The sequence below is a fragment of the Scyliorhinus torazame genome, chromosome 16, assembly GCF_047496885.1.
Source record: "Scyliorhinus torazame isolate Kashiwa2021f chromosome 16, sScyTor2.1, whole genome shotgun sequence".
NCBI classification, from domain to species: Eukaryota; Metazoa; Chordata; class Chondrichthyes; order Carcharhiniformes; family Scyliorhinidae; genus Scyliorhinus; species Scyliorhinus torazame.
The window spans coordinates 33086054-33101511 of record NC_092722.1 but is presented as its reverse complement, the minus strand read 5'-3'; the positions used below and the strand labels follow the sequence as shown (position 1 = coordinate 33101511).

The 15458-nt window shown below is 43.0% G+C and overlaps 1 protein-coding gene across 6 annotated transcripts in view; it reads right to left on the bottom strand.

The window, feature by feature from the left end:
• Window positions 1–15458, bottom strand: part of ubr4 (ubiquitin protein ligase E3 component n-recognin 4) — a 227614-nt gene that overhangs the window by 95909 nt on the left and 116247 nt on the right. For 4 of the 6 annotated variants that reach the window (XM_072478202.1, XM_072478203.1, XM_072478204.1 and 1 more), the window contains exons 45-50: window positions 15145–15319; window positions 12778–12979; window positions 11683–11846; window positions 9197–9413; window positions 8606–8822; window positions 774–806 (exon numbers count right to left, since the gene is read on the bottom strand). In XM_072478202.1, coding sequence (XP_072334303.1) covers window positions 774–806; window positions 8606–8822; window positions 9197–9413; window positions 11683–11846; window positions 12778–12979; window positions 15145–15319 — 1008 coding nt within the window. The remainder of the gene's footprint in view (window positions 1–773; window positions 807–8605; window positions 8823–9196; window positions 9414–11682; window positions 11847–12777; window positions 12980–15144; window positions 15320–15458) is intronic. The other 2 variants (XM_072478206.1, XM_072478207.1) reach the window with 1 other exon arrangement.

Sequence of the window (15458 nt, the reverse complement as noted above, 5' to 3'; positions counted from 1 at the left end):
ATGCAGAACAATACTTTTCACTATACCCTGGTACACGTGACAATAAACAAATCCAATCCAATCCAATCAAACAAGACTTTATCTGTACACCTCCAATTATTGCCTCTTGTACATATCCAATTTTAATTGCCCCAATATTGATGTGCGTGCCTTCAGCTTCCAAGACCCTAAGCTATGGAATTCCCTCTCAAACCATCCTAACTCTTTATGTCTCTTTCCTCTTTTAAGGTGCTCCCTAAATTAACCTACCTCTTGGACCAGGATTTTGGTCATCTGCCCACTATCTCCTTATGTGGCTTAGTGTCAAATTTTGTTTGATCATGTTCCTGTGAAGCTCCTTGGACATTTCACTATGTTAAAGGTGCCAAATAAATACAAGTAGCTGTTGTTGTATGAAGCTAAACTACTTAATTTACTCTCAAGTAACTTGTCAATATAATCTCCCACAGAGATAAAAGAACCAAAACTAACAGCTTTAAAAATCAAATACATGCAACCTGGTGATAGTGTCACAAAATTCAACGAGCCAGTAAGTTATTCACACCCTCCACATTGATGGGACATTTGAGGCAATCCATACAAGACGTCTGACATGCCTGGAGGATTTCATTGATTTAAACATGTGTCTTAGATTCAGTATTATTTTGCAGAGCTCTTCAGGTTCAAATGACAAAAATGTGTGTGGTTACTGCTGTTTTGAATAGTGAGATGCCACGAACACATAGACACAAATGTCAGAGAGAACAGGATAAAGAGAAAGGAGGGATACTAACCGGTCTAAGGAGCTTAGGGATTCAGTCTCACAACTTTCAGGGAACAACAGAAAAGAAAACCACGTGAGAACTTTAAATAAAGCAAACACAATCCTTTTACCACTTCAGAAAATAAATTGAAAGAGAAGATGAGCAGCCAGGCATGCAGAATCTGCACACAGTAGATGGGATGAGTCATGCAAAGAGAATGCTGTGAAATATTTAGCCATCAGCACAGAGCACAAGGTTCTCACAGAAGGATGGCAAGCCCAGTGGAGATGGATTATTTGTAGTTCTCAGCTTTTATATCTAGATGATACCATTCAGTGCATGGCTTGTAATTATGGAAATTGACTCATTTAAGCACGCAAACATGGTCACAATTTTCAAGCTAAATACGTTTGGGGGGAATCCCTCTGGAGGTTTCAAGTTCAAATGGAGAAACATACTGCGGTTTTAAAAAGCACAGTCTTGTCTCCAGATTTAGAGTGTGTAGGACTGGTGTATAACCTGTCTTACCTTTTGGAAAAACCCTACAACATTCACAACAACTGTAGCTGAAGCCACTCAGGAAACATATCAATTTGTTTTAAGTCCTTGACATACTTGCTACTGATAACTTGAGTATCAGATTGCCCTCACTTCCCATTCCCCACTGTAGTCTCGATATTTAAAGATATGGTTTCCCCTAAACCTTGATTCCTGTATTTGCCAAGGTGCAAACAAACACTTTGTAGTTCAAAATTTGCCGATCTGAGACTTACATTTTAAAATTCCTTTCAGATATTAAATTGATCACAGTTTTCTTTAAACATCTGCAGATGTCGAACTATCATTAATGCTTTGAAGCAGGCAAATAAATATAATTTTGTGCCCCTCTTCGGGTCTTAAGTGAGAGATGCCCCGTATCCTCAAATTTACTCAATCTCGGCAGCACGGTGGTGCAGTGGTTAGCACTGCTGCCTCATGGCACCGAGGTCCCAGGTTTGATCTCGGCCCTGGGTCACTATCCATGTGGAGTTTGCACATTCTCCCCATGTCTGCGTGGGTTTCGCACCTACAACCCAAAAGATGAGCAGGTTGGTGGATTGGCCACTCTAAAATTGCCCCTTAATTGGAAAAAGTGAATTGGGTACTCTAAATTCAAAAAAAAAGTTTACTCAATCTCTTTCCTTGGTCAACAAAGTGCATTTCTACGGTGCCTTAAATAGAAAAAAAATCCACAAGTGCTGGGCTGAGGCATAATCAGTAATTTTTCTCTCTCTATTCTTTCATGAAATGTGGACCAGCTTTTGCTGTCCATCCCTAGTTGTCCTTGAACAGAGTGGTTTAATTGGTCATTCCAGAGGGCAATTAAGAGTCAAGCACATTATTGTAGACCTGAAGTCACATGTAGGCCAGAGCAGGTAAGGACGGCAAATTTCCTTCCCTAAAAGACATCAATGAACCAGATGGTGGGGAAGCTAAAAGGACAACAGTTGAGAGGGATTAAGAAGTCATGGTCACCATTACTGGGACTAGCTTTTGATTACAGATTTTATTGATCGAATTTTAAATTGCACCAGCTGTTGTTGACGAATTTGAACCCATTTCCCCAGTGCATTAGTCTGGGTCTCTGGACTGCTAGTATCGTGACATTATCACACCATCTACCCCAATTTAACCTCTATCCCAAAAGATGAGATAATGGAAAGTGATAAAGAGGAATTTTCAGGGATGATATCAACAGGGAGAGAGATGAAAGGGTTTAGAGATGGGATTCCATGGCTTTAGGTCGAATGCGCAACTGTCAAGGTTAGATAATGACAAAGTGAGGATGGTGGGTACATGTACGTAAAACCAGAGTCAAAGAAGATTTTGGGGTTGGAGGGGCAGGGGTGTGAAGAGAAGGTTTTCAAAAGATTGCAGATATCCAGGGATTGAAACATGTGGCTGAGAATTTTGAGGCATTGGCCAGCGTCGGCACAGAAGAGATCGGTGAACAGTCTCGATGCAGTCAATAGAGTTTTGGATGAGATTAAATTTACAGAGGGTAGGAGGCTGGTCAAGAACCCACTGGAATAGTTCAAAGAAATGACTAAGGATTTTGGAAAAACAGGGGCTGAACTAGGTGGTCTTTTGATAAGGATCAAACGCTCAGCTCAGGGTCGAATAGGATGGCACAGTCTCGTTCAACCAGAGAGAGAGGTGGGGGAGGGGGGTGGAATCAATGGTACAGGTATGGAATTTGTTGTGGGGCCGCTGACAAAGCTTTTGGTTACCCAGTGTTTAGTCGAAGGAAACTGTAGTTGTCCGGGTGTTGGACAAGCAGTCAGATAACAAAAAGGAAATGAAGAGGTCAAGAAACATAGGGACAGCTATTGTTGCATATACACGATCAGATGATATAACTGTGGGGTAGCATGTAGATAAGAAGCCAGTGATCATTCCTTGGTGGACACTGGAGAAAACAGTGAGAAGATGCAAAGATAAACCTTTGTAGGAGATGCTTTGGTTATTCTTTTAAAAAATAAATTTAGAGTACCCAATTATTTTTTTTCCAATTAAGGGGCAATTGAGAGTGGCCAATCCACCTAACCTGCATATCTTTGGGTTGTGGGGGTGAAACCCACACAGACATGGGGAGAATGTGCAAACTCCACACGGACAGTGACCCAGGGCCAGGATTCGAACCCGGGTCCTCAGCGGCGCAGTCCCAAGTGCTATCCACTGCGCCACATGCCACCCTTGCTTTGGCTATTCTTAGCTAGTCAAGAGCAGAGTTAAGCCAAGAAGGTGGGGAAGCTAAAAGGACAACAGTTGAGAGGGATTAAGGAAGTCAGCAGTGTCAAAAACTGCAGGCAGATCAAGAAGAGAAAATAGATGGTCACAGAAGATGTTATTTGTGAATTCGATTTGGTCCGTTTTGCTGCTGTGGAATTCAGAGTTGAGAGATTCAAACGTGGGAAGGTTGGTATGGATTTGTTTTTAAAAAATAAATTTAGAATACCCAATTCATTTTTTCCAATTAAGGACAATTTAGCGTGACCAACCCACCTATCCTGCACATCTTTTGGGTTGTGGGGGCAAAACCCTCGCAAACACGGGGAGAATGTGCAAACTCCACACAGACGTGACCCAGATCCGAGATCGAACCTGGGACTTCGGCAACAGCACATTTAAGGAGCCAAAAGGGAGGTTGGAAATGGGGCAGGAGCTTTTACAAAGAAGTTGAGAGTGGAAGTTTTGGTGGGAACAATACCTGAGGAAAAGGAACCACTTACAATGACAGCCAACATCAGAATCAGGAAGAGAAGTTAGGTGATAGCAGTCTATTGTGATGGGGTCAAGGGAGCTGGAAAAAGGTCCCAAGGACAAGATGAGCTTGGAGAAGGGAGATAGGAGAGAAAGTAGAGAAAGATGTTGATTCAAGGTTGGGGAGGAAGAGCACTTGATGGGAGATGAAGGTGAAGGTGGAGAGGTTGAAGGGAATACGTGCGAGGGGTTTAAGCAGACGGTTGATCATGTAAAAAATCTGTTATTTTTTGTTGTCCAAGAATTGTGAGCAGTTTCAGCAGAGGTGATCGAGGCAGAATTGCTCATGTGGCCTAGCTCAATGGATGGCCAAGCAGTTAGGCTCCAGCTATGCACTGATTTGGCCCTTGAACATGTGGGAGCCAAGGTGAAGACATACCAGGGGATGAACCAAGATGAGAGAGCAAAATTCTTTCTGGGCACAAGGGCATCGGAAGATAGAGTTGAGGGAGTGGCTGAGCAAATTGACAGCTGCAGAAATGTCATGGTGAATAGAAAGCCAAAGGTTAGGACACTGGGAGTGTCTAAGTATATATGTAGCTTTGGGTAGTTTTTTTTCCCAGGTAGATGCAGAAGGAACTGAGGGTTGGAAGGGGATATGGTGGTGAAGGTTATGACTACGTTTCGGACAGTATTCTTATGTGTGATCAAGTGGAGGCCACAAGGTCAAGGGGGTATCATTTGGATTGGGTGGATTGGCCATGCTAAATTGTCCATAGTGTCCAAAATTATCCTTAGTGTTGGGTGGGGTTCCTGGGTTATGGGGATAGGTTGGAGGTGGGATCTTGGACGGGGTGCTCTTTCTAAGGGCCGGTGCAGTCTCGATGGGCCGAATGGCCTCCTTCTGCACTGTAAATTCTATGATTCTATGATTGTAAGCAGTTTTGGGCCTCGTATCCAAGGAAGGATGTGCTGGCTTTGGAAAGGGTCCAGATGAGGTTCACAAGAATGATCCCTGGAATGAAGAGCTGGTCGTACGAAGAATGGTTGAGCACTCTGGGTCGGTACTCGTTGGAATTTAGAAGGATGAGGGTGGTCTTATTGGCCTAGATAGAGTGGACGTGGAGAGGATGTTTCCACTTGTAGGAAAAACTAGAACCAGAGGACATGATCGCAGACTAAAGGGACGATCCTTTAAAACAGAGATGAGGAGGAATTTCTCCAGCCAGAGGGTGGTGAATCTGTGGAACTCCACAGAAGGCTGTGGAGGCCAAATCACTGAGTGTCTTTAAGACAGAGATAGATAGGTTCTTGATTAATAAGGGGATCGGGGTTATGGGGAGAAGCAAGAGAATGGGGATGAGAAAAAATATCAACCACGATTGAATGGCGGAGCAGACCTGATAGGCCGAGTGGCCTAATTCTGATCCCATGTCTTATGTGGAAGGCAGTGAATACAGTGCAGAGGAAAAAGAGTGCTGAAATGAAAACCTAAATCGTAGAGGATTCGGAAATGCTCAGGGGCTAAGGAAAGGAAGAAACCTTGTGGAAAAAAACTGGGGTGGAGGTCAGTGGGTATGTGGGGCATAGAATTTGTTTTGTTTCGAAAGAGCCGAGAGGAGTTAACAAACAGAAGTGCTCATAGTAGGACATGTCAGACGATTAGAAATATCGACCATAGTGTGACTTGGTAACAAGGGCCCCACTGCTATCATGGCCGGTTTACAACATAGAACAGTACAGCACAGTACAGGCCCTTCAGCCCACGGTGTTGTGCCGACCATTTATCCTAATCTAAGATCAACCTAACCTACACCCCTTCAATTTACTGTTGTCTATGTGCCTAAGAGTCGCTTAAATGTCCTTAATGACTCTGACTCTACCACCTCTGCGCTGGCAGTGCATTTCACACACCCACCGCTCTCTGTGTAAAGAACCTATCTCTGACATCTCTCCTATATCTTCCTCCAATCACCTTCAAATTTCCACCCGAGGGAAAAGTCTCTGGCTATCCATGCCTCTCATCACCTTGTACACTTCCATCAAGTCACCTCTCTGCCTTCTTCACTCCAGTGAGAAAAGCCCTAGCTCCCTCAACCTTTCTTCATAAGACATGCCCTCCAGTCCAGGCAGCATCCAGGTAAATCTCCTCTGCACCCTCTCCAAAGCATCCACATCCTTCCTATAATGAGGCGACCAGAACTGGACACAATATTCCAAGTGTGGTCGAACTAGGGTTTTATAAAGCTGCAGCAAAACCTCGCGGCTCTTAAACACAATTCCCCAGTTAATGAAAGCCAACACACCATACGCCTTCTTAACAACCTTATCAACCTGGGTGGCAACTTTGAGGGATCTATGTACATGGATCCCAAGATCCCTCTGTTCCTCCACCACTTCCAAGAAACCTGCCTTTAACCCTGTATTCAGCATTCAAATTCGACCTTCCAAAATGAATCACTTCACATTCATCATGGTTGAACTCCATCTGCCACTTCTCAGCCCAGCTCTGCATCCTGTCAATGTCCTGTTGTAACCTGCAACAACCCTCAACACTATCTACAACACCACCAACCTTTGTGTCATCGGCAAACTTACTAACCCACCCTTCCACTTTCTCATCCAAGTCATTTATAAAAACCACAAAGAGCAGAGGTCCCAGAACAGATCCTTGCGGGACACCACTGGTCACCGACCTCCAGGCGGAATACTTTCCATCCACTACCACTCGCTTTCTTCTTTCGGCCAGCCAATTCTGCATCCAGACAGCCAAATTTCCCTGTATCCCATGCCCCTTAACTTTCTGAATGAGCCTAACATGGGGAACCTCATCAAATGCCTTACTGAAATCCATATACACCACATCCACTGCCCGACCTTCATCAATGTGTCTCGTCACATCCTCAAAGAATTCACTGAGGCTCGTGAGGCATGACCTGCTCCTCACAAAGCCATGCTGACTATCTTTAATCAAACTATGTTTTTCTAAATAATCATAAATCCTATCTCTCAGAATCCTTTCCAATATTTTGCTCACCACAGACATAAGACTGATGGGTCTGTAATTCCTAGGGATTTCCCTATTCCTTTTCAATTACAGGGGAACAACATTCGCCTCCCTCCAATCATCCGGTACTACTCCAGTGGAGAGTGAGGACGCAAAGATCATCGCCAACGGCGCAGCAATCTCCTCCTCGCTTCCCGTAGTAACCTTGGGTATATCCCATCAGGCCCAGGGGACTTATCTATCCTGATGCTTTTCAAAATTTCCAGCACATCCTCCTTCTTAATATCAACCTGTTTGAGCCTATTAACCTGGTTCACACTGTTCTCATGAGCAACAAGGTCCCTCTCTCTAGTGAATACTGAAGCAAAATATTCATTTAGGGCCCCCCCCCCCCCATCTCCTCAGACTCTAGGCACAGGTTCCTTCCACTATCCCTGATTGGCCCTACTCTCACTCTGATCATCCTCTTATTTCTCACGTAAGTGTAGAACACCTTGGGGTTTTCCCTAATCCTTTGGAGGAGAGATGGTGGAAAGTATAGTAAGCCTCAGAGGCTTTGGTGAAGGGCAAGGTGATGTCACCAATAAACCAAATTTCCAGGTAGAATATCAATGCATTCATTCAAAATAATGGCCCTGTTTTCGGTAATTGATATTGTGTTACCAGAGTTCAAGCGGCTCTGGTGGATAGAGAAGCAGAACAGGGCGGTGGTTGTATTTAACTCCCAACTCACATACTGGGTGGGTAGGTTGACAAGCTGAGAGGATGAGCAGCTGGATTTGCTACCTGTACAAAGTGTGCAATGGCCCTTCCGAGGAAGCCAAGAGAGGCATAGGGAGTAGCTGAATGTTTATTCAATGGGGACTCAAAGTCTGCAATAGTAGGGAGACAGTGAAAGTTATTAATTAGGGAAGCAAACATAAAGGTGGCAAGACAGGAAGGGGAAGAAACAGGACAGATAAGTCTGAGAGGGGTCAAGAGAAATGAAAAGAAAACAGTGCAATACAAGTAATGGGCTCTGGCCTGGAACAATCGCCACAATATACACCCAAGAATGGACACACAACTTAAATCAAGTATCCATGGCAGAGATTAGAACAGATATGCCCAGGGTTGTAAATAGGAAGAGGGAGGAAAAGTGAAAGAAGTAGGAATTGTTTTTAAATCTTTGTACATCTTTAATACTTCCCAATTCAAATGTTTGCTGAAACACTAGAAACATATGAATCCACCTGTGCAGGAACTACAAGCTCAGGACACAGTCTGAGATCATGCTGCAATGAAAAGCTTTTCACACAACAGCCACACATGGTTCAGCAAGAAGAAACTCTAATATGCACAGGCTTTGGTTGCAGAACAAATGTTGCAAGAAGGACAAAATCATTTATCATGTAAACGATTGCTTTGCATCATTATCCTCGTCAATTTTTTACCATTGGGAGTCAAAAGCTTGTGACAACAAAATGTATTTTGACATTTATTATTCAATGGAATCAAATTTACAATGCTGTCAATATTACGCACACCATTCTTCATTTGTTCCTCACCAATTGAAGAGCAGGGAGTTAGTAAGCAGTTCACATAACTTGAAGCAATTCCAGCTCATGCTTACCTCTCGAGGACAGAGCCGCTGGTGGAGGTTGGAGCGGCTGAGTCCACCTCTCCTGTGCTGTTACTCTGGCTAACACTTGGAACAGCGACATTATTTACAGAGGCCGACGGGAAATCCTCTGGAGGTTCATCGGGCCAACCAAATTGTTCCTTTGTTTTCCCGTAGATTTTTATTGAATCGACCATTGTGACCCCCGCTGGATCAACCGATGCACCAACTGCAATAGCCAGGGAAATAAAAATGAAACATAACAAGGTCTTGAACAAAACAAGATAGAAACACCTACGCATAAGAAATAAAGATGGATTGGGCCTAAATCTCTGCCAGAGCTCTAGACTGGGAGAACAGCAATGAACTTATTCCCAAAGAGCAGAAATATCTGAAGTTTTGTATACTCCGAGGCTGAGTTCAGAAAACTGGGAGCGAGAGCTAAACAGGTATGTAACAGTTACAGGGCGTTAATACAGAAATACATAACCTTGGCCAATCTCACCAAGGGCACGATTGGTTGGTGCAGAGAGTCAGCTGTGATACTCTTATAGGTTTATAAATTTGGATTGCATGCATTTTTATTGGCTAGTTATCACTTACCAAAAGTGGTGAGCTTCTTATCAGCCTGTAGTGCTTCTTCACGGGTAAATGGGTAGTCAAACCAACGTGCTCTCGTCAAGTTCAATTGCATTGTGCGACCAAAAATCTCAATATAGGACGGTGCTCTCTCAATGGCCTGTGTCCCAACCTGGATCCGCATTCCTGTCATTACCATGGTGGCGTTGTTGTTCACACCTTCCACTGTAAATCCACCTGGCTGTAAAGAACAAAGTATGGAATCTGAACACCAAAAACAGATCAAATCAAATGCAAATCTACTTGCTATTCGCCCAATTATTAAACTTCCTCTGGTCCACTGACATCAAACAGGGAAGATATGGAATTGTAGCATCATCCATGCCAAAGCCTCTTACATCAACCCACAGCAAACATTTAAAATAACAGCAATAAACTAAATGAGAATCTGATTACTGCAATATGCCCCGCTACATTGGAACCTAGTTCATTTTCAAAGATACTGCAGACAATGGAAAACAACAGGATTTTAGGAGGCTGTTGAAAATAGGGAGGTAATGTTTAGGCAAGATGGTCCAGAGATCAGACGCACAGTGGCTGAAATTTATCCATTAATGGTGAAGCAGACAGGCTGTAGAATAAGGAGTAAACCAGGAATGGAGCTGGGAATTGTGCGCACAAATATTTGGCCAAAAATCACCTCGAATAAAGTTTTTAAAATTAATTTTCTGAGTCATGTGAGCCAGTAGAGCTTTGCAGGAATATAAAGCACAGATCTTTCGGGTGACATGGACTCAAGAGACCAGCATGAGTAAACCCTCGAGAAGATAAGGCGATGGATAAAACCAAGAAATGTGAGGGAGGCGTTAAAAGCAATCTTTGTAACTCAGCCAGATTTGAGGGAAGGAAAATTCAGAATAGTATATGAATGTTTGGTCCCTCCAGACTTTGCCTGAGGTGACAGTTGAGATGATGAACTGAGCCAAAATTATAGGTGCACAGATGCTTGTGTGAGAAGAAAGTTGCCATTGGTTTTCTGGACATTCAGCTGTAGAAAATGGTGCACATTGTAGAAAATAACACCTTGTCATAGACATCTTATTACATCTTCAACAATTGCTGCTGTCAACACTTAACAGTATATTAGAACCAGGTATTTCTTGTTGCACTCAGATTTACAGCAAAGACACGGATGTCTAGCAACATAAATCAGCTACACTACAATTATCATTCTCAGGTTAGCTTTAGCAGCTGCAATGTGTCCAAAACAAGTTGCTCAAATGAATAGTAGCTCCACAGTTAATACAGCAAAAAAATCTGTAAACGCCCCCCCCCCCCCCCCCCCCCCCTCACATCACTAATAACAATCAGCAAAATGTCCATGGTATGAATTTGGCATCTGCTAATTGCCAACCATCAGTCTTGGTTAAGATTTCCAAATCTCGTGCTCTAAGAGTGTTAACATTGCCTTTAGTTTATCAACATTTTAAAAATCTGACTGTTGTCCTCGTTCCATCTTCTACGAGAAGCATAGCTGTGTCTCAGATTTCTCTGGTCTTTGTTCTCTGAGGCCATATCAATTCAGTTTCCTTTTGAAAGGAGGCCCAAAATTGCAATAAAATTGCAGATGTAATTATACTTGTCAAAATGAGCATATCAAGTTATCAAAAATACTCAACATGCTACAAACTTAAGTAAACTTGCCTGCAATCTTGCATTTGCACATTATGTTCTGTTGGTTGTTGATAATCACACAAACTTTCTTCCTTATCAAGCAATCCAAACATTGCCAAGAGTTTGTTGTAAGAAACAATCTCCACTGGCAGAAGGGAGAGTAACCAGAGGGCTCAGACTTAATGTAATCGTCAAAAGAAAATACCAGAGGTAAAATTAGGAGATTTGTTTTGTTTCACACAGCTGGTTATGATGTTTTGGAGTGCATCCCAGATTCAATGGTAACTTTCAAAAGGAACTTGGGGATATACTTGAAAAGGAGAAACTTGCAGAGCTACGGGAAAAGGAGAATGGAACAAATGAGCCATTTTGCAAGCACGGTGAACCAACTGGTCACCACTGTGCTGTGTCCTCTAATATTCACTGAATACACTTTTTTTAAATTTAGAGTACCCAATTTTATTTCCCAATTAAGGGGAAATTTAGCACGGCCAATCCACCTTCCTTGCACATTTTTGGATTGTTGGGGTGAGACCCATGCAGACACGGGGAGAATGTGCAAACTGCATACGGAGAGTTACCCGGGGGCCAGGATCGAACCCGGGTCCTCGGCGCCGTGAGGCAGCAGTACTAACCATTGTGCAAACGTGCCGCCCAACTGAATATACTTTTCACGCTTCTTGCAATATGGAAATACACTTTTCACGCTTCTTGCAATATAGGAATTTTGAAGGGTGGTTAGGATTTGCCAAATAGTTGACAACAAATCAAAAACGAGCAAAATCTTTTTTTTTTTTGAAAAGAGTTAATGCTATTGCTGTCTGGTGGACTCATACCTTTGTGCTGGCAACATACATGCCCGTGGAGTTGAGTCGATGTTTAATTTGTTGCATGTTGTACACCTGGAGCAAGTCGTTTCCTCCAAACTCAACATCTGTCAGCTGCTGGTTATGCTCAAAGAAATCAATTGGAAATGTTACCTGACTGGAGGTGCGGGTTGCTGCAAACAGAGGCATCAAAAGAAGCCCATCAATAGTTCATACGTTATTCAAGTTGCTACTAAAAACACATCATGCTACGCATGTTTTTTACTGAGAAAAAAAAACTTTTATCAGGCTCTTTTGTGCAGGATTCAAACTGTGAGTGATTAATGTTGTCAGTACTTTTATACACATCTTGTGGAATAACTCTGTCTGTTCAGAACGAGAATCCGTCAGTTGAAGAAGACCACATCAAATAGGAACCTGACTCACCCTTTCAGGTGCTAAATGACCTGCTGTTTATTTCAAGCAGTCTGTTTATTGCAGATATATGTTTAAAGACGAAAACCATGGGGACAAATATTGCAGTGCTATCTTTTATTACAAGGTCCCAATAGTTTGTAATTACGACCAATCTCAAGAATATAGAAAACTGGAAAGGGCGCAGCTGCCAAATCTCAGTGGAAAGACCTGGAGCTCAAGTCCCAGCACCACCATCCACTTTAAATAAGATTAGAAAAATTCTGAACATGCCTTATTCTTTACTTGCATGTGATACAAGGAGAACTGGCTGATGAGATTTGAAGGTGGCAGTGCACAGGGAGTAGAAATAGCTTCAGACAAGAGAGGTAAGAATTAACTCATGGTTAATTCACAACCTTTCAGCTGCATTTATCAATTTTGTTCGCATGCATTACTCGGCTTAGTAACTCAACAGTAAAAATATTACTAAAGAAAGCAAACTCCATTCTCTAAGAATTATTTAAAAAGGTCCTGAAGAGTGGGCCAGCCTCCTCACGTCAAGCACAAGAATAGTGTGGACAGCCTAGCCAGGATACAATGTTTCCCGTGCGAAATACACAAGTGTGCCATCACTATACTCATACGCTTTCTCACGGTCTCTCTCTCTCCTTTAATCTAAGCAGGGTATTTCCATACATAAAACCTTACTGGCAGCTACAGCTTTGCGCTTGCGGACTGGTTTCAAGATGCTGATGACACTGCTGGGCTGCAGCGAAGGCTGGAGCCAATAGGATGTATTCTCGACATTTGCCATGTAGATCCGCAGGCTGCCATCCTCACACAAGAGTATCATGGTGGTTCTTTGCTGGTCATTGCTGGCTGTGTGACGAATTGCAACCATGTCCTGGATCTAAAATACAAACGGGTGTTGGGGACGGGGTGGGGACACAAGAATATCATAATTTGGGAACAAGCAATGCTCTTATAAATACCTTCTGCTAAGACTGTTCACTTGCTAATCTGACCATTTTCAGCTTTTCTATTTCTCTCTACTGTTGAATGCTGCAAGTGTGTTTGCTGGAATTGACTATCCACTCCAATGTAAATGTTGTTCTTCAAGTTAATCATTTATTTTTATTTTTTTATAAATTTAGAGTACCCAATTCATTTTTTTCCAATTAAGGGGCAATTTAGCATGTTCAATCCACCAATCCTGCACATCTTTGGGTTGTGGGGGCGAAACCCACGCAAACACGGGGAGAATGTGCAAACTCAACACGAACAGTGACCCAGGGCCGGGATCGAACCTGGGACCTTGCGCCGTGAGGCAGCAGGGCTAACCCACTGCGCCACCGTGCTGCCCTAAGTTTATCATTTATAACAAATTACCCTGCTGAGGTCCTCTTCATCAATTTAATCATTCTTAAATTTGAGATCTTCCCCCACTCTACTTTCAATGGGAATAGAAAAGATTCCTTAGCCCTCTCTCTGAAACCTGAAACCCATTTTCGAGGACTCTCCAAAGTAAAGAAGAACCACACGCAGAGGTCACAAGCATGGATATACCTAGCATTATAAAAAGAGGCAGCTGATGAATATAATACCCTATTCACAGTAATGTGCTGTCTCCACTCGAAATGAGAACCTGGGCACCAAGTGCCTTCTGGTAAATTGTTAATATTCCTGTGCCAATCTGACTGAATGCTAACACTAAAAACCTCTTCATCGCAAGGGCATCAGAGACAATCATGATCCTGTCCCTTCCCGACATTCAGCACAGACCACTGGTCAGTGATCTGGAATAGGAACCTGAGACAATTACACCATTTCTAATCCAGGATTCCTGAACTTAACTATAGCACCCACAAACCTGACAACTTCCTGTTCCGTATGGCTCAGCTACTCACTGGGTAAGATGAGCCACTGAGAGAGAGACCCTGTGGAGTTCCAAAGATTCACCACCCTGTAATTCAGTTGGTAACCCTTTATTAGAACTGAAAAGGGGACATAGAAAACTCTCCGTTCCCAAGGTATTATGCCGATCAGCTATCTCTCTACTACTTGGCACTTCTACACTTGTGACCTTTAATTATGATTCTCCCCCTTTCCCTTAGTATGTTGAGCAGTCATATAAGGAGGTTTCTCCAACCTGTCCATGCCAGTATTGATGAAATGTCCCATCTGGAAAGTTAATTATTTTTTTTAAATGTTATAAATTTAGAGTACCCAATTCATCTTTTTCCAATTAAGGGGCAATGTAGCGTGGCCAATCCACCTAGTTTGCACATTTTTGGGTTGTGGGGGCGAATCCCACGTAAACACGGGGAGAATGTGCAAACTCCACACGGACAGTGACCCAGAGCCGGGATCGAATCTGGGACCTCGGCGCCGTGAGGCCACGGTGCTAACCCACTGCGCCACCGTGCTGCCCTCAGTTAATTATCTTCTCTTTTTCCAGCCACATATTTCCAGTATTTGGTGTTTTTACTATTTTCTCACCTCTCAATTTAGTGAAAGAATACAGGATTGTGGAAGGCAAATCACCAGAGAACATTCAGCTGAACAACTCAGCTGCAGGACGATTGAAGTATCCCTCCTTCAGTGGTCTGAACAGTGACAACAGCAGTGACAATATTTAGCTCAGCCACTGCACTGAGTCACCAGCTCCGACTGTCAATAAGGCAACGAAAGCAGAATCTGAAGCCAGTAGCGGAGTCGAATAAATTGCAATCGCTGAGCAGTGCTATGTGGATTAGGTGCTCAACAGCCTAATTTCATTAATACTCTTCAGAATATCTGCAGTTTTGTCTCTCTTTCCCAGATTAGATATTACATTTCTCTCAGGATTACTTGGTTCCAGTACTCTTATGTTACACTGAGCCCATTTAAAATAATCTGCATGAAACTGCATAAGAGGTTTGTGTATTTTTACTGATAGAAAATTACATGAATGTATCCAAAAGAATGATTCAGAATAAATCTACAATTAGTAACACTTAAATGGTTGAATTCATATCTCTGTCCTTTCAGACAACAGTTTGTCGAAGGCCTGAATTCTCTGAGACGGTGACTGACCTTGGCTTTAGCTGGTAGAGTTTTGATTTCCTGGATGAGGAAGGTATCCGGTTTGACCATGATGACAAGTGGAATTCCAGTAGTCTGTTGGACACAGCAGACCAGGCCAGGATGGTTCATCACCTCTGACCACTGGCACAGGGCAGGAACAGTCTTCCCACTGCCACCATTTGAACTGCAGAGAGGAAAATAAAGGAAGACAAATATGAACCATATTTGCTGAATCACACGGATTGAAGAGATGATGCAAACTTCATGGAAACAGACTGATATCAAGAAAGGGAGTGTGGGGAGAGAGGATGGTGTGGGAGAGA